The following is a 22,342-nucleotide window of genomic DNA, read 5'->3' as shown; positions in this document are numbered from 1 at the left end:
ATGTCCTACCCCAATGCAACATTGTGAATAACTATCTTGATAATCAACAGTGGCAAAAAAATGTATCTACATTGGAAAGGTGGTCTCAAATTGCAATTTAGATTTAAATTTTAAGGAAAATGTCCATTTTGAAATGAAAACTACAAGATTAGACTTTATTTACCCAAGCCCTTAATGGTTTTTAATGTGCACCCCCCCCCCCCCCCCCAAAAAAAAAACAAAAAAAAAAAACCTCACAACTTTGTCATTGAATACAAAGGAGAATTTGTTTTAAACATGGCCTAATAAGAATGTTAAGGGCCTATTATATAATTCACTTGCATACATGGATGAAATAAATAATTTTAAAAAATGGTATTTTCCTCTCAGTACATTTATTTTTGGTTATCTATGGCACCAACTTACAGGTTTATCTGAAAATCTGAGCACCAGACACTCACCTTTCGAACCAACACTGGAAAGCCCAATTTTCAATTTACCTGTAGCAGTCAGATCTGGGCATCTAAGAACCATCTGCCTTCTGGTCTACACTGCTGCCTTGCACCCTACCCACTGAACTAATTAACCACATACATTTCACACCCATCCTACCACCCTACCACACTGAGCTACCCAAACCCACTACCTTTCACACTGCAGCCAGGAAATATAATCACTGAACAACTCTATTATACCAAACTATTTTAACCCTATGTTGTATTGTGTCAAGTACACTGAATAAGGCTGATTTCGGCCCAGAACATTATTATTTTTAATTAATTCATTTTATAAAGTGTGCATAACAAGATGTGCTCGGATTCCCTCAGGGCTGTGTTCAAAGGCTTGTTCGCTAGCCAGGAATTCAAAGGCAATTCTAAGCCTTCGAACGTTCGCCAGGCAGCATTCATGCACGGTGTTTTGTTTTTCTGTGAACACTATTAAAAAAAAACAAAACAAACAAAAACAAACATTAAATGTCACTCGCATGCAAAATTTGATCTATTGGTTGGTATAATGCACATTACTTTAACAAAACTTGTAGTGCATTCTAATACTACCAAATGGTATACGTAGCAACTCTACATGGCACCACTGCCTTGCACTGGAGCAGGCTATATTATGCCGACACACTGGAGGGATGCCTATAGCGGTTGTATTGCTTCAGTAAAATAAGTATGAAAACATACAAAAATACAGTAATCATTTTAATTTCAAAAACTGAGCACCGTCCCCACACCAGACCCCCCTCCCCGCTCCAGCTTGTGTTATCCCGAGGCAGAACTTTAATATCCTCATTCTCCATCTCGACAGCAAAGCGTTTTATAGTGTAAGCTGTATAGAAAGAAATATCTCGAAAACCCTCTGCTATTTGGGATTTTTTTGTTAAATGCCCAGACGACCCAAAAAAAGTTGAATGCAAACTGTGCAAGCAACTGTTAATGTATCATGGGGGCACAACCAATCTCTGGGATCACTTGACAAGCAAGTTCATATTATTAATTAGTAGTATTAAAATTAGTAAAATGTAACTAATAATCTGCTTGAAACGATGACAAAGTTTTGTTTTGCCTAAGTCAGGTGCAGTTCTTTTAATTGGCCACAATAAGGTGCTGCTGCAATGCAAGCTTACTGTATATATCAGTTACGTGTACATAGAATGTGCATTTTGATTAATTATAACAGGATTACTGTTCTATAGGACATTGTTTAAAACTACTTTTGAATGTTTTATTCAATTTATAAACCAATAGCTATGGTGACATCATCAGCAAATTATGCAAATTAGTACCCTCAAAGGTTCGAACCTTTGTTCGGTAATGTGTTCCAAACCTTAAAAAAAAAACAAGTCAAAATGTAGCCCTCGTTACAGCCCTAGATTCTTTGCACGTTTCTTACAGTAGATGAATTAATACATACTATTGTGCAGCATACTGGATACTTAATCTAGAAAGTCTTGAATTTGGGTTTTGACTGACTCTGTGGTTTGTTCCACAGCACACAACACAGGGTTAAATCCCTTGCTTTGAAAGAATCAGCACAGTACATCCATAGCTCTAATGCAGCTTCTTTGGGAAAAAAATCTGTTAAGAATATTACATGGATCCAAGAGGCAATTCCAGACAAAGTTATAGACACACAGAGTCTATTTACATGCGTTTACATTGGGTTACCGGGCTATGATACAGAATCAAGTATTTTATTCTTTTCAAATAATATTTTTAAAAAAAATCAATATACAACACAATTTTGACAAGACATTTGTTTACAGCTAAACTCGGCTTGAATTTACAGTAAATGTAAATTCTAAGCAGGCAGAGGGTGCCTCAACTGCTTCCTTGTTAGTACAATATTATAAAAAACAAAAAGGAAAAAAAAAACTTTAGAAAAAAAAAAAAGAAGTCAGATAACGCCCGTTATCGCAACATGCACACCCTCCTGTGATGGCGGTGAGTTTTCACAAAAAACAAGAAAAAGAAGAAATTTATCCATCTCTCCAGGGGTAAAAGGAGGTACAGTTCTCTCTCCAATTGATTCGAGTTGGGGCGGCATCCCGATTTCAGACAGTTTTCAAACAGCTCCCCCCTCCAAACTTTTATCGCACCCGAAAGTGTGCAAAGCACTGTGATGGCAGCCAAGTCCTTTCTTAGCAATGCAACTAGGAGCCAGTCCTCCCAGCACAAAGTACTTTGCTCCTTCTGTCTGTCCAGCACTTTGGGGCTCTCCAGGCGGCACAAGACAAAAGCAAAGGCGATATAGCAAGATCAAAAGGTGAAATGCCGATCCTTGTTTGAAGGGAGTGGTGGGTTTCATTGAGGGAGGGGGGAGTATACACAGTAACATCTGGAGTTCAAATAGTCAGAGGAGAAAAGAGAAACTAGGAAAGAGGAGAGGGCGGAGGTGATTTGCTGTTTGAGTCTGTCAATCAACCCCCCCAGCAACAGATGGATGCACATTCCCATCGGCAGAGATAACATGAGGCTTCAGTACCTCCAGAGCTTCCATCATCAGAGCAGCCAGGTAACCAGCAGCCAAAAGAGATGGGGGACCCCCTAGAACAGAAAGAGAATAGCTTGTAAGAGAGGATGTAAGAGATGGGACACAAATTTGAGGATTAGAAAGCATGGTGTCATGATAGGCTAATCTTGGTCACACAGCCTCATTGGAACCCACCATACATTCAAGGGGTTATCGACACAGCACAGCAAACAACCAGTACTGAATTAATAGGATATGCAGAGTGCCTGTCTATGACTGCTCATGAGCAAGCTCAAATGAGACTTTTTACAATATAATCTCTCGCCTGACATTTCCACTGTTCAGTACAAGTTCCACTATTCAGTTTAAAAAAAAAAAAAAAAAAAAAAAAAAGTGTGGCTGTATCATATGGGAACAATTTTTTCAAAAGCACGTTTTTCCACTCTCAAACAGCAAGGTGTAACATTGCCAAAAAAAAGAGGGGAAAATATATATATTTTTGTCTCACAGTTTTGAGCTGCGCATAACATTAGGGCTTCATCTGGTAGCAATTTTTCCTGCATTACATCGATCACAATGCATTTAGCAGAGCGGCTGGGGTTCTCTCCAGCGGGGCTCTGCCAGAGCTGTCAAAAGCCATCCTGCCTCAGTGCTGGAGAACAGAGATGTGGGCTCTTGTAAATCATAACTGAGCTATTAGTTGTGTTTACAAGGGAGCGCTGGAAACATGGCTGTGCTGGCTGGGAGCAACACAGGGTGTGCATGAAGTCCTGCCAGGGTTTCTTATTCTAATAACCACGACTGTCAACGTGCATTGGGCATACATTTAAAAATACAGATGAACCCGTTTTATATCACCTCACTTAATATCGTACCCTGTTTATTATCAAAAACCACTCGCCATGTACCATAGGTTCTTTGAGAAATTACCTATCAATATCTCATAAAACACGCTTATCGTCACATTTTGTGCAGCCTGTCAAATGCTGCGTGGCCAGGCTATACTAAGTAAATCACAGGATATAATTAATTTCCAACGCAAATAACAACCAATAATCATCATCTCGGCTGATAAACTGACATTTTGTGCAGCCTGTCAAATGCTGCATGGGCAGTCTTAACGGGATACAGTTGTTACAAAACACCAACGTCACCAAATTGTTGTTCTTTAACAGTCAGTCTTATACAAATGCACACAAAAAAAAAAAAACCACCAAGTGCAATGCCTAATTGATAGCTCTCATCAGGTCGACAATTCATGCCTTTTTAGATAAACAAATTGTTTTGTTCCAGTTAATGATACAAAACGTATGTTCTGTAGTTATTATTATTATTATTATTTATTTCTTAGCAGACGCCCTTATCCAGGGCGACTTACAATCGTAGGCAAAAACATTTCAAGCGTTACAATACAAGTAATTCAATAAGAGCAAGTAAACTATATACATTTGTTTAAATGTAACGACTAAAAATGTACAGTATTAAAAACTCTGCTCTTTAAGTCACTGTTAGTTCTTTCTCCCTCCTCCCCCTTGCACTCGTAATGTGCTGTCATGGATGTCAATCGTGATATAAAAGCAGGTTCATCTGTACCTGCAAATACATTTAAATGGGACAACACAGAACATTTACAGTGATCAAACATGCACACATACAAAATGGTGCCACAGAAAATGTACCACTTATTTGAATGTAAAATACCACTTAATTTGAAGGAGCTGTGTGAAAAGGAGGGATTGTACAGAGAGGAGGGGTTCATTACCTGGCTGGGTAGTAACCCATTCTCTGGAGATGTTGTAAGGAAGGGAGTTACCTGGAGATCTTGGCAGGTGTAGGTGCGGGAGGGACAAAGAGAGAAACAAGGGGTACAGGGGTCTTGGAGAATTTAGTACCTGGTGGGGCTGCAGTCTGTTATCTGGAGATGTAGGTATAGGTGCGGGACGGCGAGCGCCCCTCGTTCTGCCCGTTGGGAGCCATGCTTGATGCCACGTTGAGGAAGTCCCAGATCAGGATTGTGTCGTCATGAGAACTACTGATGATCTGGAACTCGTCAAACTGCAGCCTGAAGACCCGGCCAGAATGCTCCTAGAGGAGAGTGGAATAAGGAGTGAGAAACGCATTCTGATAATGAGATGCAGTTAACCCTTTGCGGTCCATTGTCGGACTGGGTCCGACATCATTATAGCAACGCAATAAACGGGTGTCTAGTCATTTTTTCTCCGGAAAAAGCCGAGAAAACCATTCAATTGCCGAGTGGGAGCGACAGGAGCCGAGACAAGTCGAGAAAAAAAAAAGGCGTATCTCATGAATAGTCATACATGGTATCAGGTTTCAGATAACGGGGGCGGACGTAAGTGAACAAGTTGGCTGACTGAATTAGTGCACATAAAACACAGACATTTGCAGAGCTTTTTTGAGATGTTATAGTAATAAAATAATGACTTGGATCGCATTATTGAGGAGTTCGGCGCTAAAACGAGTGATCCGGAGATGATCGATCTGTATGTATGACTATTATTATTTATTTCTTACATAGGTGAACGCTATAGCAAACGAAAGGGTGGGATGGGGCTGGAGATGCCTAGTGAGTGCTTTGTTGATATGCAGGGCCATTTAAACCCGTTTTGACTGAAAAAAAAACACTTTTAAACAGCACGTATAAAATTAACTGCGCGTGTGAAAATTAATTAGACCTGGTGTGCCTGACGCGCGATTAATAAATGGACCGCAAAGGGTTAAACACAGAGCACGACACGGACAAGATACTCACCACAAGGGTGCGCAAACAAAGAGTGCTGGCTGGGGCACGGGGATCCAGAGCAGCCTGCAGGTCCCACACCTTAATTTTTCTGGAAAGAGGAAAGAAAAGTCAAAGGGTTGACATCCCCAGACAAGGAATTTGTGATTGTGAAGTGAAACTGATCAATGCATGAGCCAACACGTTTATGATTAAGTGTTATGGATGAATGAGTACCTTTCTTTTGTTCTCACTCATTACAGGGGCCTTAATTATGTATCCGTCTGACGAGATGCATCTCTCCATGTTCAGATGTGTGAAGCATGGCGAGGACAATGCGCTGCGAGACTCACCCGTCATAGGCTCCGCTGACTATCCTCTTGTTGTCAAATCGGATACAGCGGACCAGCTCCTCATGGCCCTCCAGAACTCGCAGACAGGCACCACACTCAATGTCCCATAGCCTGGGGATGCACATGGAAGGGTCACTCAAGTTGCCCAATTCAAATGCTGGGCTGTGGGAAGTGTGCCCTATTTCTAACCAACTAATCCCCACACTATTCCCATCTTAGAATGCTTGTTTCCATTAATTGCAAGGATCATCACTGTCAAAGTACAGGCTCAAAATTCCCATAATGGCTTTGCACGGAGCTGAAGTACGCTGGCTGAATCATGTGTAAGTGCAGAAAAACAAAGCAAACCAGAATATAGTGATGTCACTGATCTGATGGAGTTTTAAGACTTGAAGCAAGAACATGGAAAATTATGCATTAGGCCAGCATGCCAATGAACCTACTTAGCTTTGATTAAGGTGATGTGCAGACCACAATGCAAACTACTTAGGTGCACAAAGAAAACAAAAATACTCATTTGAAACAAACATATACTACATGCAACTTCTGACAAGTTTCTGTACTTGTTTTCCAACATTAGATTTTTTTTTACCAATACAACTATACTATAAACACAAAGCAACTGAAAAGTAAATGTTTAATACCTGATTTCAATTTATAGTCTTGGAAGTATTGGTTGAACATATGGGATTACAGTACTCTGATGCCAGATTTTTACTTAATGTCCGCCAGTCACTGGCACTACACATTTAAAACAGGTCCACTTAAACGGCCAGACGTACCGGATGGTGTTGTCAGAGGACCCGCTCACCACCAGCCGGTCCCGGTATTGAAGACATGCAATGCCACGCTTGTGTCCGTTCAGAGTGCGCACAAATTCACATGTGCTTGTGCTCCACACCTGTGAGGGGGGAATAAATAAAATTAAAAAAATTAAAAACAAACAAATTACAAACGGTCCAGTAACACAGCTGCACCTACTCAACAAGATGATTATTACAGACCGCCTTGAGAAGTGTTCTTTAAACACAGCTGCAGAAGAGATGCATTTCACAGAGATAACTATATCAAATTCCGAGGTGGTTTGTAACACACGCTATCAATGGGGAGTCCTTACCGGAATCCAGATGCCCACCCCCCTATCCAAGTCTGGCCATTTACAATGTGAAATGCATTTAACTGATGCATTTCTCAGCAAGGTAAATGTTTATGAAAGATAAGGTTGAATAGTTTTAGCTGTACAATCCAGTTACATTCTAGAAAAGTCAATAGCAAGCTGTCCATATTTAAAATTACATGCATGACAAAAAGTATAAAACCACTGAAACCTTTTATTAAAGTCTTCAGAAATGCAAATGTCTTAACATTTATATTATTTAGGGCTCAAACTAATCTGCTGCATCCCAGGAAGTCATTCTAAAACAAGAAGTTACAACTCATTGGCCCATTAGAGATATAGCTCCTAGTCTTGGCATACACCAAGCATTAAGCCATTGTAAAAGTAACAGCTATCCTTTGACTTGATAGAGACCATTCTGACAGGGAGACAAGCAGACTGCTGTGCCAAAGCCCTGTCTGGAGTCTCACCTTTATAGTCCGGTCCCCAGAGGCAGAGACTATGTATTTGTCATCGAAGTCGACAACGTTGACTGCCGCACGGTGGCCCACCAGGACTCTGCGCAGGCTGATGTCAGTCGGGGAGGCCATGTCCCACACCGCGATCGACCGGTCCTTGGAGCAGGTCACCATCAGCCCGTTACAGAAACGCAGGTGAAGCACTGCTTCGTTGTGGTGGATCAGCGTGTTGAGAACTTCCCCAGTGTTTACATCCCACACCCTAGAGAGAAGGAATCATCAGCCAAACCAGAAAGCAGAAACACATCACTCCCATGCACAGTAAGACCACAGTAGAACTGCACCACCACAGGACATTCAGCATTGTCACAGGGACACACTTTACTCAAAGGATGACACCCAGTAACAATTCAAAGTTGTATGAGGACCACTGTATAAAAACAGGTATCTTTGTATTGTTTCACACTATTGAGATCCCCCTGTGTTGGCCACAGACTTACCGCACTGTGGAATCTGAGGAGCCTGTAACAATGACCCTCTCATCATACTGCAGACACAGCACAGAGCCCGTGTGGCCTGTCAGGATCTTCAGACACTCCAGGGTCTGCTTGTCCCAGATCTAGAAGAAGGCGCACAGAAAGACTCTCAAATAAGAGCACAGCAAAGAGGCATTTGGTAGAAATTGTACGAACTGGGCTGGTATTGTTTGAGGCTTGCAGTAAAAGTACACCTGCAGAAGCCAACTTCAGAAAGAAACACAATCTAGGGACCAACTCAAAAGTAAAATGATACAAACAATGCTCATTTATACATAAAAAAACAATGCTCACTTAGTATGCAATGCAGAATGTACTTAAAACTGTTCATATACAGTAAAGCAAACAAACAATGTACTTTATGAATTAAGTAACATCTTAGTCTAGGTTAAAGTTTAGAAAAAGGCTAAATGCTTTGGAAAACATGTTTAGACTTGCTGCCAAATAGTACAATATTCTGCCACCTGGTGTCCAACCTTAAGTGCAACCTTAGTTTATTCTGATTATGGACTCAGATTTTCAGCATAGAACCAGAGATACAACCTCTATTTCAATAAGATATCTCTAGGGAGTTGTCAAGTTCCACATCAAGTCTGCTACCCCAACTCACCTTGATGGAGTTGTCCCTCAGGCCACTGATGATCTTGTCATCATCGTACTGCAGGCAGTACACCCCTTTGCTGTTCTCCGAGCGGCACTGGATCCGCTGCAGGTTGTGTCGTCCACACCGCCAGTTTGCTTCGATCGTCTGGAAGGGAGAGATGCAGTGGTGAAGTGAAGACTGGCAACATTTAAAAGGTGTAGTGCATCACAGTTTAATTTTTTAAATATTCATGGTGGTAGTAAGGTCTCCTTGTAAAATGTAAGTACACCGACATTGGGCTAGCACAAAGATTAAATATGTTATTGTGTAACCGCCAACTGCTTATCAAAATGTCAATTCTCCCATCAGCTGGATTCATCTGAAGAGACAACCCAGTTACTTGCTGTCCTGCCAAGCTCTGGGCTATTGGCAACCCTGCAAACAGCGCACATCACTGCCTGCTCCATAACCCCTTTCCAACATTGAAACCATTCCACAGTTAATCCCTGGGATTACATGAAACCACAGAGATTACACTTAATGACAGATAATCGAGCTAGCAGGGACATCTGCTTCTTCCCCATTGTCCAGAAACCCAGAAGCAGCCGCCTCTCTGGGGAAGCGGGCCCAGAGAATGTTTAAATAACAGGAAATACAAAAGAAACCTCTAGCTAAGATTTCCTTGGGAGTTTAGTTAATTGTCTCATCTCATGTCTTGGAGTTCACTGCCCAAGGATGTCAAAGAGACTGAGACTCCTTTGCTAAAATTAAATCTTAAACATGAAACTTTTGGTGTGCCTGACCCAACTACCCAGGTAAAGAAAGCATCTTGATATGTTGATCATGACAAGCACTAGGAAATGACATTGTAATCTATCCTACAAAGGGTAAAAAACTATGCCATAACCTTCAGTGGGAATATGAATCAGGAAAAGGGGTCACAGAGATGTGTGTGCTGTAGAAAAGGAGGAGAGAAGGCAAAAGGGTGAGAATGAGACTAGCTCCATTCCCAAGGACACTAAACACAGCTGTATGAACAGTGCATTGGACCAGAGCATTAATTTAGAAACCTGCAAACCACATGAAGGAGCTGTAGAGTGCAGGACCAGTAAATTTCAGGAGATGTGTCGCTCTGTAAACACTCTCACCTGCGCGGGGGCGGAACAAGCCAGCTAAACCAGCTTACATCTCCAAAACACAAAAGAACCACTGCCTCCCTCACTGGAGAGCAATTCAGACCCCTTGTGTAAAGAGGGAAAGAAAAGAGAAACACACACAGTGAAGGTCAACCGTGCATGACCCAGGCAGTTTGTAAGAAGGTGTGGGTATGAATATGACTGCTCATTGATTATGATGAATTTCTACTAGCACCCAGTATTTTGTGTGTGTGTGTTTAGTTTCAGTTTAAAGTGGCTCTGTTCCTCCACCTTTTGAAATGTTACCTCAATATCCTGGATGATCTTTGGGTAGAGCGACCTGTAGTAAGAGTTTGGTGGGATCTCAGTCGTTCTGTTTTTGAAAAGGTACTTCTCCCTAGAAAAGGAAAAAGCAGACAAAGTATTACAAAAATACAGCACACTGGATCCAAATTGCAGCTAGAATCTTTAATTATAATATAGTGCTCAACCCTGGAGTTTATCTGTATACGTGTTGGGCTGCCTCTCACTCACCACTGGTGCCTCTCAGACAGCCCCTTCCACAGCGGGTCAGTGCGCACCATCCTCTCAATGAGCTTCTTCCATAGCATACCCTCCGAGATGACACGCTGCCACTCTTTACACACCAGCTCTGCCGCACACAGGGACTGAGCATCCAGGAACGACAGGATGTTCTCTGCAATGTGGTCCAGGCCCTGGGCTGAGAGAGGGGATGGGACACATTGACGGTGTAAAATATACGCACTATTAAGACTAGACAAATGCACATTTTAAATTTTCAGCAGTAGACACTGAAACCATTTCCTAGGGAATTTCTGTAAAGTTACTCTTGTGCATCCTTTTATAAAATGGAGTGACAGTGAAACGTGGTCTACTTCTGCCACCTAGTGGTTAGTGAAAAAAACAGACTACTTAAAATCACTTATAAACTGTAGCAATAGGAATCTATTACACATCTTCACTTGTCACAGACACCCTGGCAAGGTCCTCGGCTGTTCCAGCAAAGCTTTACAAACACAGCAATTACCCCACAACAGGGTCACACAGAACCAGACAACAGACCAGATCCCCATGCCAGCAGGGCATTAGTAGAATGCAAGCAGATATTCCAGTATTTTTTTCCCCCTCCACCAGACAGTGTAGAGGCTACAGCAATTTTCCGTTCCCCTGCAGACAGCTGGTGCAACAGAGACAGGCTACACTGCCACCCCTGTCTCTTGCACCAACACTGAGGGAGAGCTTGCAGGTTTATTACAGGAAACCAGTCCAAATACAAACAGCTCTTGCACTCACCAAACTGCTCCCTAACCCGTGCATCTTAAAATGCTACTATTCTGGTCCATTTAAAACTACTCTTACTGATGTCTAGTTACAGTACCACTATTAATCTACAAAACTGCACTGATTTAATCTAGATGAAGACCGCTTTGCAGATTGATGGCCAAGATGAAAATAAAGACTCCTTTTACTTGGTCAGGTACAAAATAAAGCCCATAGTAAAACATGGGAATGGCAGCTAGGCTCTCTCGCACTGCTTCACAACTGAAGTTTTATTTCCATGACGAGCTATTTGACTGGTGGCACTGAAATATGTAAAAAAAAAAAAAAAATTATATATATATATATATATATATATTTAATAGGATTTTGCATTTAGAAACTTGAGTCGGTTTCCTATTTAACAGGTAATAAAAGAAATTTGGTCACATCCCAGAAAACTAACATGAGCACAAACTTGATGAGCTGCCCTACACAAACGAAACATGAAAGAAAAGCATATCTGCTCAAATCATCTACACTGGTCAGAAGGAAGAAGTTTACTGTGTTTCGGGCTGGGAAATTACTGTAGAAATCCAACTGGTAAGCTGATCCGAACTGCTTTGTTCCAATCTACAGGTGGCTGCATTACAGCCATGACTCAAGCTGTAAATCTTGACAGTAGTAGCTGTAGTAGTAGTCTTAGTAATAGTAGTAGTATTTTAGCAGATTTGGGATTATGCTTTTTAGCGTTTCCTTACCTGGCAGGGCAGTGATGAAGTCCCGCTGCAGCATGGGTTTCAGGTAGGTGTTTATATGTCCATGCTGGTAGTGGCACATGTGGGAGATGAGGTGCTCCACAAACTCCACCTGGTCCGACTCTGACCACTGGTCGAAAAATTTGATGCAGACGTCCTTCTCCTTCTCGTAGTTCCCCTCCGAGGGCCGTTTCCGTGACACAATCACAGAGGAAGGACCGTTACTGATCTGGAGGAGGAGGAGGAGGAGGAGGAGGAGGAGGAGGAGGATGGGAGGTTAGAACTGCAAGTGCCCCTGAAGAACAGGACAGGCCCTGGTTTAGGGACAGCTGTTGGAGGCTAGAGGAATGCAGTAGGCAGATTAGTGTTAACAGCTGATAGCGTTTTTTCCTCTTGTGTGAAGTTTTAATTCTATTGCACACTTTATCAAAGTGGTGGCTGGGAGCTTGAATGACAGGGCAGTCCACTTACCTGGAACACTGTGCTCTTTTTGGGGGAGTCGTCTTCATTCTGTGCCTCCATTACAGAAGTATTCTGCAAAAAAAAAAAAAAGGGGGAAAAATGGTGTGAGGCATAGAAAAACACAAAAAAGCATGAGGTAGAGATGCTGTGAGTGAGCGAGCAAGCAACAGAGAGACAGAAGCGATTACAGGATCATAATTCAAATGAGCAGACCCCAGTTATACAAGAGAAAACAACCACATAGGCCACTTGTGGAAATTAGTGCTGGGACAAAAATACTGCTTCAATTGTATTCAAAAGGCAAAAAATCATGGTTTATCCCAGCACTAGTAGACGCTCTTGACAGACAGCTGGTCAGATATACTGGACCAACAAGTAAGCAGTATCAACAACTCCGAGCGTATCTTCACACAGGCTAAAAACTGAGAAAGGGATGCAGCTCAATCTCCCACCCCAATTACTTCTACAATATATTTGTACAGTAATACAATTTGTGAAGGTTTATGGTCAATGGAGCTTAATAAACTGCACTACAATAAAACTGAGGAATATAGTTGCAGAAGTTAGCTGTAAAATGGGTTTCCAGTAGGTTATCGTTATTTGGAGTAATATTGTCTTCACTTTCAAAATCTTGTTTTCCAAATGGCAAACAAAATAAACATAACTATTAAACTACTTTGTATTGTGTATAGCATTCTAAAATGTGTTTTGTGTTTGCAATAGGGCATCCTCCTGAACGCTAACAACATTATGATTGAGTGCTGATTCACGGTTTACTCCCTCAGCACTTTCCCACCCTTCCCCTGCCTGAAGCAGCTCTGCTCTATCTGTGGATGACTCATCCCTGCACCAGTCTCTCGCTATCACTGGATTGAGGAGGGGATCACAGCACTCTGCGTTCAGCTTCTTCCCAAACACTGCAGAGCCACTGCAGCAACAGCACTATATCCCTGCAGCCAACTAACCACACCCCAGACTGTCCCAGCCTATCCCAAACATGAGGGCAGTGCTTCCAGACTGTACATTACTTTACAGTAGAGGCTAGTGCAGAAGCAGATCTGCCATGCTGACACAGACAGCTGCTTGAATACCCACTTCTGCAGCACACAGAAGCAAGCCAGTTGTCTAGTTTAACCTATTCGGAAGATCTTGTTTTTAAGGGGGTCTGGAGTTCAATATTTCACATCCAGTCAGCACTGGCCAAATCCAATTAAATAAAAACGACGCAGACAGGGACACATTCAGGGTGACACAGCTAGGAAGGCTACTCATGACTAGTTACTTCCTGGCTGAATTACAGATTTTATTGATTTAAACAAAACCATTTCAAACCTGTCTACTCTAGAGAGTTTGTGTGTCAAGTGTTGAACAGTAGACTCTTTGTAAGTAGTGAGTGGATTTCAGGAGGTATAAGAATCCAAGATCAATTTAGTCATATAAAAAAAGACCCACAGTTTCTTTTTTCCTCTATTTTGTCTGTTTCCCAAATCAGTGAATGATTTATTACTGTGACTTTCAAAAACAGCTGCTTCCTATCAATCCTACTTTGTTTCACTTCATTATTTGGCCACCAAAGCAAAAAAAAAAAAAAAAAAAAAAAAAAAAGTGTATTTTTGCTCAATTTACTAAATTACTCAAATGTATATTCTATGAAGAAATGACAAAATGAAAACTCCCAAGTTCATAAAAACATCCTTGACAATACCCATACATATCCCAGGAAGTAAAAATACTAGGGTTGGGACGATTTCTGGTAACTCGGTAATATCGTATTGAACAGAAGTGACAAATTTACGATACTGTATTTATTAAGATGATTTTTAATGACAGCTGCATTTATGCTACTTGTGTTTTATTTATTCCACAAGTAATTCCAAGTATTCCACCTGTTCTAGTAGAATTGAATAGTATGTCTTGTAGTGTATTGGAGCAGCTGCCACTTCCGCCCCAAGGATGACCCAGTGCTTGTGAGGCTTGTGCGAGGTTTCACTGAGAAAAGGAGAGTGAAAGCAGCAGTGAGCATGCATTCAAAACAGCTTAACAAAAAAACTCTACAAGTTCAGTATCTATTTCTGTATTTTTGGAAAAAATAAAGTACCCTACATGCAAAATATGCCACACCAAGGTTATCATACCAACAGAAAACAATGGACTATTTTAGAAAATAGCAGGTAGGCTGTGTTTTTTTTATTTTTTTGCAGCCACGCATACAATGTAAACTATTCTATGTACATTTAAAATTGATTTATTTCTTCATTGTGCACAGTATATGTAAGGTACTGTATAGTAGCATAGCTGTAAATGCAGCAAAAATAACTATTTTGTTTTGTGTATTAAGTAGTTGGGTAAAAAGAAAGTGTGCTAAATTCCTTTAGTTTCAAATTAAAATAATCTTATTTCTGAATACTATAGTAATTTGCAGAGAAGGCATGATTTTGTGTGTTACCGTTATTTACAGTAGCCTATAGGCTAAAGCATCAAAATGCACAGAGTATTGATTTGATTAATATTTGTATACTGTAGTCATTCATAATGTAACGTGTAAAAATAACACATTACAGAAATGGTGTTTTAGCAAAAAGGAAAACATTTTTTATTTTTAAACCAAACACTTGATTATCCCAGGTAACTGCTCCTCAATTTAGCGAAGGACTACTGTAACCAGCAGCAGCAAACAATAATTGCAATTATCACGATTTATTATTTTTTTATCCGACAATTACCTCTTCAGAGATTGTCAATATTGTCCCAACACTAAAAAAAAGACAAATTTAAATCTAATTTAAATTTAAGTCAAATTTAAATCTAATTTCTCAAAGTACTTGGTCTCATCTGGTAACCAAAAAAAGTCTGTGGCACATTAAAAGTTGGGAGATCAAATTCAAAGCGTTCATAGAAATACACAAGTATGAGAGATAGAAGGTAAACTCGTTAGATGACTCCCACTTCCAAATAGTCTCGTTTTACAAGGAAAATCCTGGAAGGAGGTCCTTCAGCACAGACACTGGTTTAACAAAGGGGTAAACATGCAAGCAGGTCTGAAAACACCAATACCTGTGCTACTTGCAGCTTCAGAACCTCAAACGAAAACGTATCCGAGCTCCCTCACAGGGCAGACCACTATCGAGTGAATCCTGCTCAGGGGTGAGCCTGCAGACTGCTTTGATCAGTGTCAGGAATGCGAGAAATAGCAGTTATGTGCAGAGACTTCCTGTGTGCTTTCAAAAAACAGGCTGAAGATCACAGAAGTATAGCGGCCGTTCAAGAACATTTTCTGTTGACAAGATTAAATCTGTGTCTACACAGGAACACAAACCCTGGTTAATCTGATAAGTCATGTCTGATCAGATAATCTGTCAAACCCGTCAAAACAGTAGACGTGGTTCGACAGCTCTTAACAGATTCATAGAAAAGCAGACCAGTTGTTTCAAATTCTCAAACTAAAAAGAACACGTAACTAATGAAGACATTAAATTTGATCGAAAATATTGTATGTGGATGCTGGATGCATGAGGATTGGCAGGTTGTGGAATTGATAGCTTCTCTCCATACCTTCCTCTGCCACTCCCCTCAAAACATCAGTGTGACGCAGTGTAGTCATGGTCAGATATCAGACACCAGACACAAGGCCGTCGTTTTATGATCCTAGTTGCAAATGGTTACAGTAAAAAAATTGGATTATTCAGTTAATCTGAACTATGGTGTATCTAACAATTCCATCAGTTTAAATAATTAATAAAAAGGCCCAATGTATTAAAATCTAAGATCCAACTGTTCATATATCCGTTGCTGGTTATAAATCAACTGAATAGACCCCAATGTGTCTATTTAAACCAGGAATGAACTGACTAGAATCAAACATAGTAAAAGGTAGTTTCTTCATCAGCCATGGTGGCAGAAACAAACAGGCAGAAATGAGGATTCATCTTGTAGATCAGTTAGCTATAACATTTTAAAAGTAACTTGAGCTCTGCAACTGTTAAGAGCTGAAAACAATTAAAAAGGTCTAATTAAGCAAACTATCCGTTCAATTAAGGGTCTAGTTGAGTAGCGGAGAGCTCCGTTGGAATGAAAACCAGCAGACACAGGGGGTCCCCAGGACCAGGGTTGAGAACCACTGTTGTAGATGACTCAATTTAAATTACATTTTGGTAGTCTTGTAGCTCAGAGCCCAATATCATGTCCTGTTACAGCACTCACTCCCACACACCACTGCAGCTAATCTTCCATGTCAGACCTACTGTACTATCGGCCACCAGCCGCAGAGGAACCAGCTGCCTTCAAAATTCCCTCACTCATTCCGCACCATTAAACCAGCGTACAGGTAGAACACGTTGACTGGAATCTCCCTTTGCAAGAGAAATACTGAAAGCCAACACTGCTCAGTCACACTACATTGCCAACAGGTGTAACCATTTGCAAAGCCAAACCAGTCACATTTCCTGCACACTCGCCTGTACCAACTACTGTTAGATGATGGACAGCAGGTTAGTGGTGTCTGGTGGTTACACAAGGGACTGGGTGATCAAATATTTTATTTCAGCATCTCACATTTCATTTTTTATTTCAACCCCCTGTCTACATTACCACTTCTCCTCCTACAGTAAAAGTAATACTACAATCCATTACACATGTCAAATTTACAAACTGCAGTATAGTATAACAAAAAAACTAAAAAAGGGGTACAAGACGGGCATTCACACAATAAAGGATTTAAGAGCATTCTAATCATGACGGCAGACAGGCAGAGCATGAACGAAAAATAAAAATCCGCAAAAGATGGAATGGCAGCTACCTAAAGAAATGCTAGGAGCAACAGAGAGGAATCAGGTTTCCTGGGCTTTGAGCACAGGAAACTCAGAGAAAGATGAGGAACAATGCTGCCGCTGCAATTTGAATTTACTCATTTCATAAATACAGAGTTCTCTACCAAAAAGAGAAAACACATCCTTCTCTTTTAAGACTCAACCCACTCCCAACCTTCAGCGCTTCCATTAAGAAAACTAAACGTTGCAGGAGATCACACTTTGAAAAAGTGAGGCCTCACCTGCAGCCACACTTTGCTTAGTTTTCAAATGAAAAGTTAGGACCTAGCTGTAGCCGACAGGACACAGGAGAAAAGATTCCTATGACAACATTCATGCAGTAAAAGAAGCATTAATGCTTTTTAGCATAAAGCATGCTTGACCATTTCCAGTAAGGTCACCGTAGTCGCCCACGACACAGCAGTTGACAGATCTGCAAAAACTGACGAGAGGTTTTAGTGCTCAGAGGCAACACATACATCGAAGCATGACCGATTCACAGCAAGCTCCAAGAAAGCAGACACAGGCAGGCAGGCAACAGGCAGACATACGCGATCACAGTCAACACAGCACAACAAGGAAAGTAGAGAGGCACCTGAAGACACCGGACACTGGGCATGCTCTGCAGGCACCTCAGTGCACACATGCTCTCTGCCAGGTGGGAGCAGCCTAGCCACAAAGACCTGGGCACAGAACACTGCAGGGAGGACAAAAAAAGAGAGGAAGGGAGAGAGAGGCGGTTAGGGCCACACACAATCACAAACACAGGTACACTGCGGTTGCCACAGCTACTGCTTGCATGAACCTTCCAATTCAGTTTGGGAGTGGGTGGTGTGGTACTGATATTATCCACCAGGTGCAGACATTTTGCCACCTGTTCAAAACACTAAGGATTAGCTCCACTTTGAGCAAAAACAGCACGACTGCTTTAATGAAATTTGACTATAGCTTTGAATTCAGAATATATTTTCTTCAGTATCAAATATTTACAGCTTTCCTTCTAATGACTGTACCCCACTGTTAATGGGTTGTTCCCACCAAGAAGAATCGTGGTAACTTAGCTCCCAGTCCTACGCTTTGCTAGACCAGATCTCCAATAGAGTAAAACTCAGTGTCCATACAGTATTCTAAGATTGAGTAATCTAAAAAACAAAAAATAGGACACAAAACATGAAGGAAGGTAAATGCTGGTGACTGGTACTATAATTGCACTCCAGGAAGAAGGCCACAGCTATGCAGTAGGTGTGACACCAGTTACAAAAGCACCTGGTGAGGATGGAGAACATGTCAGCAAAGCCACAGCGATGTTAGTCTAGTCAGCCTGGATATCCCGCACACGTCACAGACATCCTCCAGACGACACCGTCCTCAAAGCAGAGCTGGGAAACCAGAGCCATTCCAGACTAGCTCCTCTTTCAAACCATGTTCAACATGTTTTGATTGAATACATTAAAAACTTCCATCCAGCTGTTGTTCAGTCAAGGATTTGTTGCCCACCATTGCCTTGGAGACACACACAAACAAATAAATCCCACACACCAGGCAGCCATTCCAAATTTTTCCTGGGCATGCATGTGCCCATCCCAAAGCAAGGCACATTATTAAAACAAGTTCTAAAATAGCTTGCTTGCTGTATCTTCTTTATCCTTGGCATGTTAGTACAGCACACTGCAAGTTACACCCACGACTTGTAAAGACCCTGGTTCATTTCTGGCTCAATAAAGAAATGACCGTTGATAGATAATGATTCAACTTAGTTACAGTACATAATACTCAGGGGCTGGTTTAAACAGATTGCCATCCTGTATTGTACACATTTGATAAACAAAAAAGTGTGAGGCTGCTTTGTAACAATCTCTCTTGATAACACAATACAATTATTAAACTAGACTACCAAAGTGTGATGTCACTACCTTCACAGGCAGTTGCAGAGGCAACAGTTAACATTTTCATCATGGTGCCCTGAATAACTGGCTGCAGTTTGTGTCTCTGTATCTTTAGGGAATGTAAATTAACTAAAAGATTCACACAGGTTATTGTGATTACATTCTGAGGCAAACCCTGTGTCATTTCAAGGTGTTATTTTTAAATATATTTGACAAAATCAACCTGTCAAAAATCACAAAAGTCAATAGTGTTTGGCAGCAGACAGTGAAAGTGTAGAAACCCCATAATGACACACTTCTAGCATATTGCTGATACTGCACTGCAAAACCTGATACTGCACTGCAGAGGACCAGAGAAGAATATGTTGGCAATAAGGGCCAGAAAAACAGAAAGGATAAGCAGCATCAGCTTGTTTGACCCATGTGCACTGACCCTATCAACTACAGAGCTATCTGCCTGCCTCTGCTGACTTTTTTTTATCTATAATACTATTAAGTTATGCTTTTGGCATGTCATTTAAATAGAATTTAAAATGTCACTTCCATTGCATGGTGGCTGAGTTGAGAATCAATCTCACAACGCCAGCTCCTAATGCTGGATCACATGGCTTTCCTGTTCACTGGCAATGTAGTGAATGAGGCAGTACAGGGCCAGTTAGGTCTCTATTGTAATTAAAAATGTCATGTTCATAACTGCTGAGCCCAGTGCTGACCTTGCTCTGGCCCAGCCTTGCTGCATCCGATATGTTTACTGATCCTTTCATTGCAAATGGATAAAGACAGGAATTAGCCTATCCACTGCAGGCAAGTGTCATTAAGTTTGAAAAAAATAATAATTAGGTCAGGTATATTTCAACCAAAATAACTGTTTTCCATCCCTTTATATTTTGTAGAAAAATAAGCACCCACAAGACCCTGTCCAAGTGTATGCATTTGAACAAAGCAGCAGGCTAATGGTGTAAAATTTGAAAGGTTATTACAGGGCCATGTCATAGACACACATTTTGTTGGGGGCAAAATGAGATAAACCCCATTCAGTTCTCCAAAACAACTTTGCTTGGCTGTGGAGTCAACTGTTTGTATGGCTTGTCAGAATTGTAGGCTGTTCTATGTAACCAGGGCACTGCTTGCATGACATCATACAAAACCACAGCAAGCGGACGATAAGTGCTACTATGCATTAGAAAAAATGGCTTCGTAAATGCAAAACACGCCTACGGTTCCATTAAGTGCTTCAGTGGCATGCTCAGTTCATGATCTCCCCAGCGTGTTCAGACCGATGCCCCCCCCAGGTCAGCACAAGTCAATTGTGGGGTAGAACAACGCAAACCCCTTCTCTCCTTGCCCAGCTCTCACTGTGCACTTGGGGTGGAAGGGCTGTTCCAGCAAGGGAGTCCATATCTCAGTCTCACACACAAGCACAGCAGCATCCTCTCAGCCGAGGGCACAATCTCTCTCCTCCACTACACCACCTCCCCGCCCAGCTCTTGCTGTGCACAGCCTGCAGCCACTCCACTTTACAGTTACTGTAATACGGAAAACAACAATTGTGGATGCAGGCAATTATTGTTTATAAAATACCATGCAGTAAATGACTAGTCTGAAAAGGAAAAAAAAAAAAGGCTGTCTGGCTAGAACAATCAAAATTCAGGCCTGTTGTGTCCCCTGCTTACGCCACCATTAACGCCACAATGACTTGTTGCAGTACTAGGAAACCCTGAAACCACCCTGTATTTCTAATTATGTCATGGATCAATAAGAACACATCCTACTGGAGCAGTTTGGATAGATGCCAACAGAGTTAAGCTTAAATTTATCCAATGAACTACATTTGTTCACTCCCCCCCCATACTATTTCATTAGTGAAAATGACCAAATTCAGCTGTCACTCTTCCTTCCTCAACATTTGACAAAGAAAATATTAAACATTTTAAGACACACTTTGTCCAGCACTGATACCAGTTGCAAACACAGCTCAGTGAACTTGTCGTGGAAACCACCCCAGCTCCACAAGGTGCATCACTAAGGTCACCTGATCGGGAAGGCAATTTACTGGAAATCAATGAAGCATGGCACGTCCGAGTCAGGGGTGTGGAGGGAAGCCTGTGCAGAACTGGGTCATTACTACAGTAAATCGATAAACAGTATCGAAAATATGCCTCTGTTCAATAACCAGGCAGTTTTAAAAGTATTAAGCTACCAAAACAAATGATAAATCAAAAACATTTCGCACAAAGCACACTGCACCATAAACTTGTTAACCTAATACTTGGAACAAAAATCCCAGTTGTTTGTATTAGTAAAATCATCACTGTTGTTAATGAACAAGCTTAATACTATAGAGACTAATTGTAATTTGAATATCCCTACATGCAAATGGCTGGTATTGCAGCTTGTTTAACAAACACATAGCCTACAAAATACCCCCCCCCCCCCCCCCCCCCATCTCCAAAAAATATCTAAATAAATAAATTAATAAATCTTACCTGTTAATTGATCCTTTCACCGACTTTGCGGAAATCCAGAACACACTTTCTAAAAATACATTAAAACAATGCAGCTTCATCCTCAACCTCCTCACATTTAGCAATATTGTTTGTGCCCATTTCCAAAATACTCTGCTATGGTCTGATATTCCTCATTTTCATTTTTTATTAATTATTAATGCAAAGAGCAAAAGTTTTTTTTTTTTTTTTTTTTTTTTTTTTTTTTTAGTGTGTCCAATATTTTTTTCACTGCTGCAATTCCCTACATGGCTCAAGAGACCCAAAGGTTCAATGGGCATCCTCTGATCCCACGACTAAGCCAGCTTAATTTTTACTCAGGAACTCGAGAACAGATGTCAGCAAGCTGCCTACCTCTGGAGGACAAAGTCCAGCCCTGCAGGTGTCCGACTTTGAACTCACTGGGCGCCTGGTCAGCAGGGTTCACTGTAGTGCAAGGAGGAGAAAAAGTCCTTGCTGGTTTTGCCACTCTAACCCACGGGAGCACCAATGCAATGCTACCTTCAGACTCCCCAGCGAAGACTGGCCTACTTTGCACAGCCAGGACCCAAACCTGCACGGTAGGGCTCACCCTGCGCACAACGCGGCTGCGTTAACTGATCATCTGGGATCTGGGATATAAACCCATCAGTTGTGTAAAAAATAAGAACGATTCATCATATTTTTGTATTGTGTAAAAAAAAAAAAAAAAAATGGCATATCAATGTATGGTACCAGTAATAGTAATATCCTGTTCGGTTTGCTTTTTGTTTTCTTATGGAGTGGATGGGTGTA

General features: G+C 41.2%; 1 protein-coding gene across 6 annotated transcripts in view; it reads right to left on the bottom strand.

The window, feature by feature from the left end:
* Positions 1–1,553: 1,553 nt before the first annotated feature.
* The window catches only part of LOC117431581 (F-box and WD repeat domain-containing 11-B), a 25,245-nt gene continuing 4,456 nt past the window's right edge, over positions 1,554–22,342 (bottom strand). For 3 of the 6 annotated variants that reach the window (XM_034052667.3, XM_034052666.3, XM_058996177.1), the window contains 12 exons: positions 12,383–12,445; positions 11,915–12,140; positions 10,410–10,596; positions 10,182–10,272; positions 8,767–8,904; positions 8,121–8,239; positions 7,633–7,882; positions 6,828–6,946; positions 6,046–6,156; positions 5,726–5,804; positions 4,848–5,040; positions 1,554–3,029 (listed from right to left, as the gene is read on the bottom strand). In XM_034052667.3, coding sequence (XP_033908558.1) covers positions 4,867–5,040; positions 5,726–5,804; positions 6,046–6,156; positions 6,828–6,946; positions 7,633–7,882; positions 8,121–8,239; positions 8,767–8,904; positions 10,182–10,272; positions 10,410–10,596; positions 11,915–12,140; positions 12,383–12,445 — 1,557 coding nt within the window. In that variant the 3' untranslated portion in view covers positions 1,554–3,029; positions 4,848–4,866. Of the gene's footprint in view, positions 3,030–4,847; positions 5,041–5,725; positions 5,805–6,045; positions 6,157–6,827; positions 6,947–7,632; positions 7,883–8,120; positions 8,240–8,766; positions 8,905–10,181; positions 10,273–10,409; positions 10,597–11,914; positions 12,141–12,382; positions 12,446–14,259; positions 14,283–17,773; positions 17,876–22,342 lie in introns of those variants that run through there. The other 3 variants (XM_058996176.1, XM_034052664.3, XM_034052668.3) reach the window with 2 other exon arrangements.

This window comes from Acipenser ruthenus, chromosome 22 (genome assembly GCF_902713425.1).
Source record: "Acipenser ruthenus chromosome 22, fAciRut3.2 maternal haplotype, whole genome shotgun sequence".
NCBI lineage: Eukaryota > Metazoa > Chordata > Actinopteri > Acipenseriformes > Acipenseridae > Acipenser > Acipenser ruthenus.
Note: the sequence above shows the minus strand (reverse complement) of the source record. Positions and strands in the feature narration are given on the sequence as shown.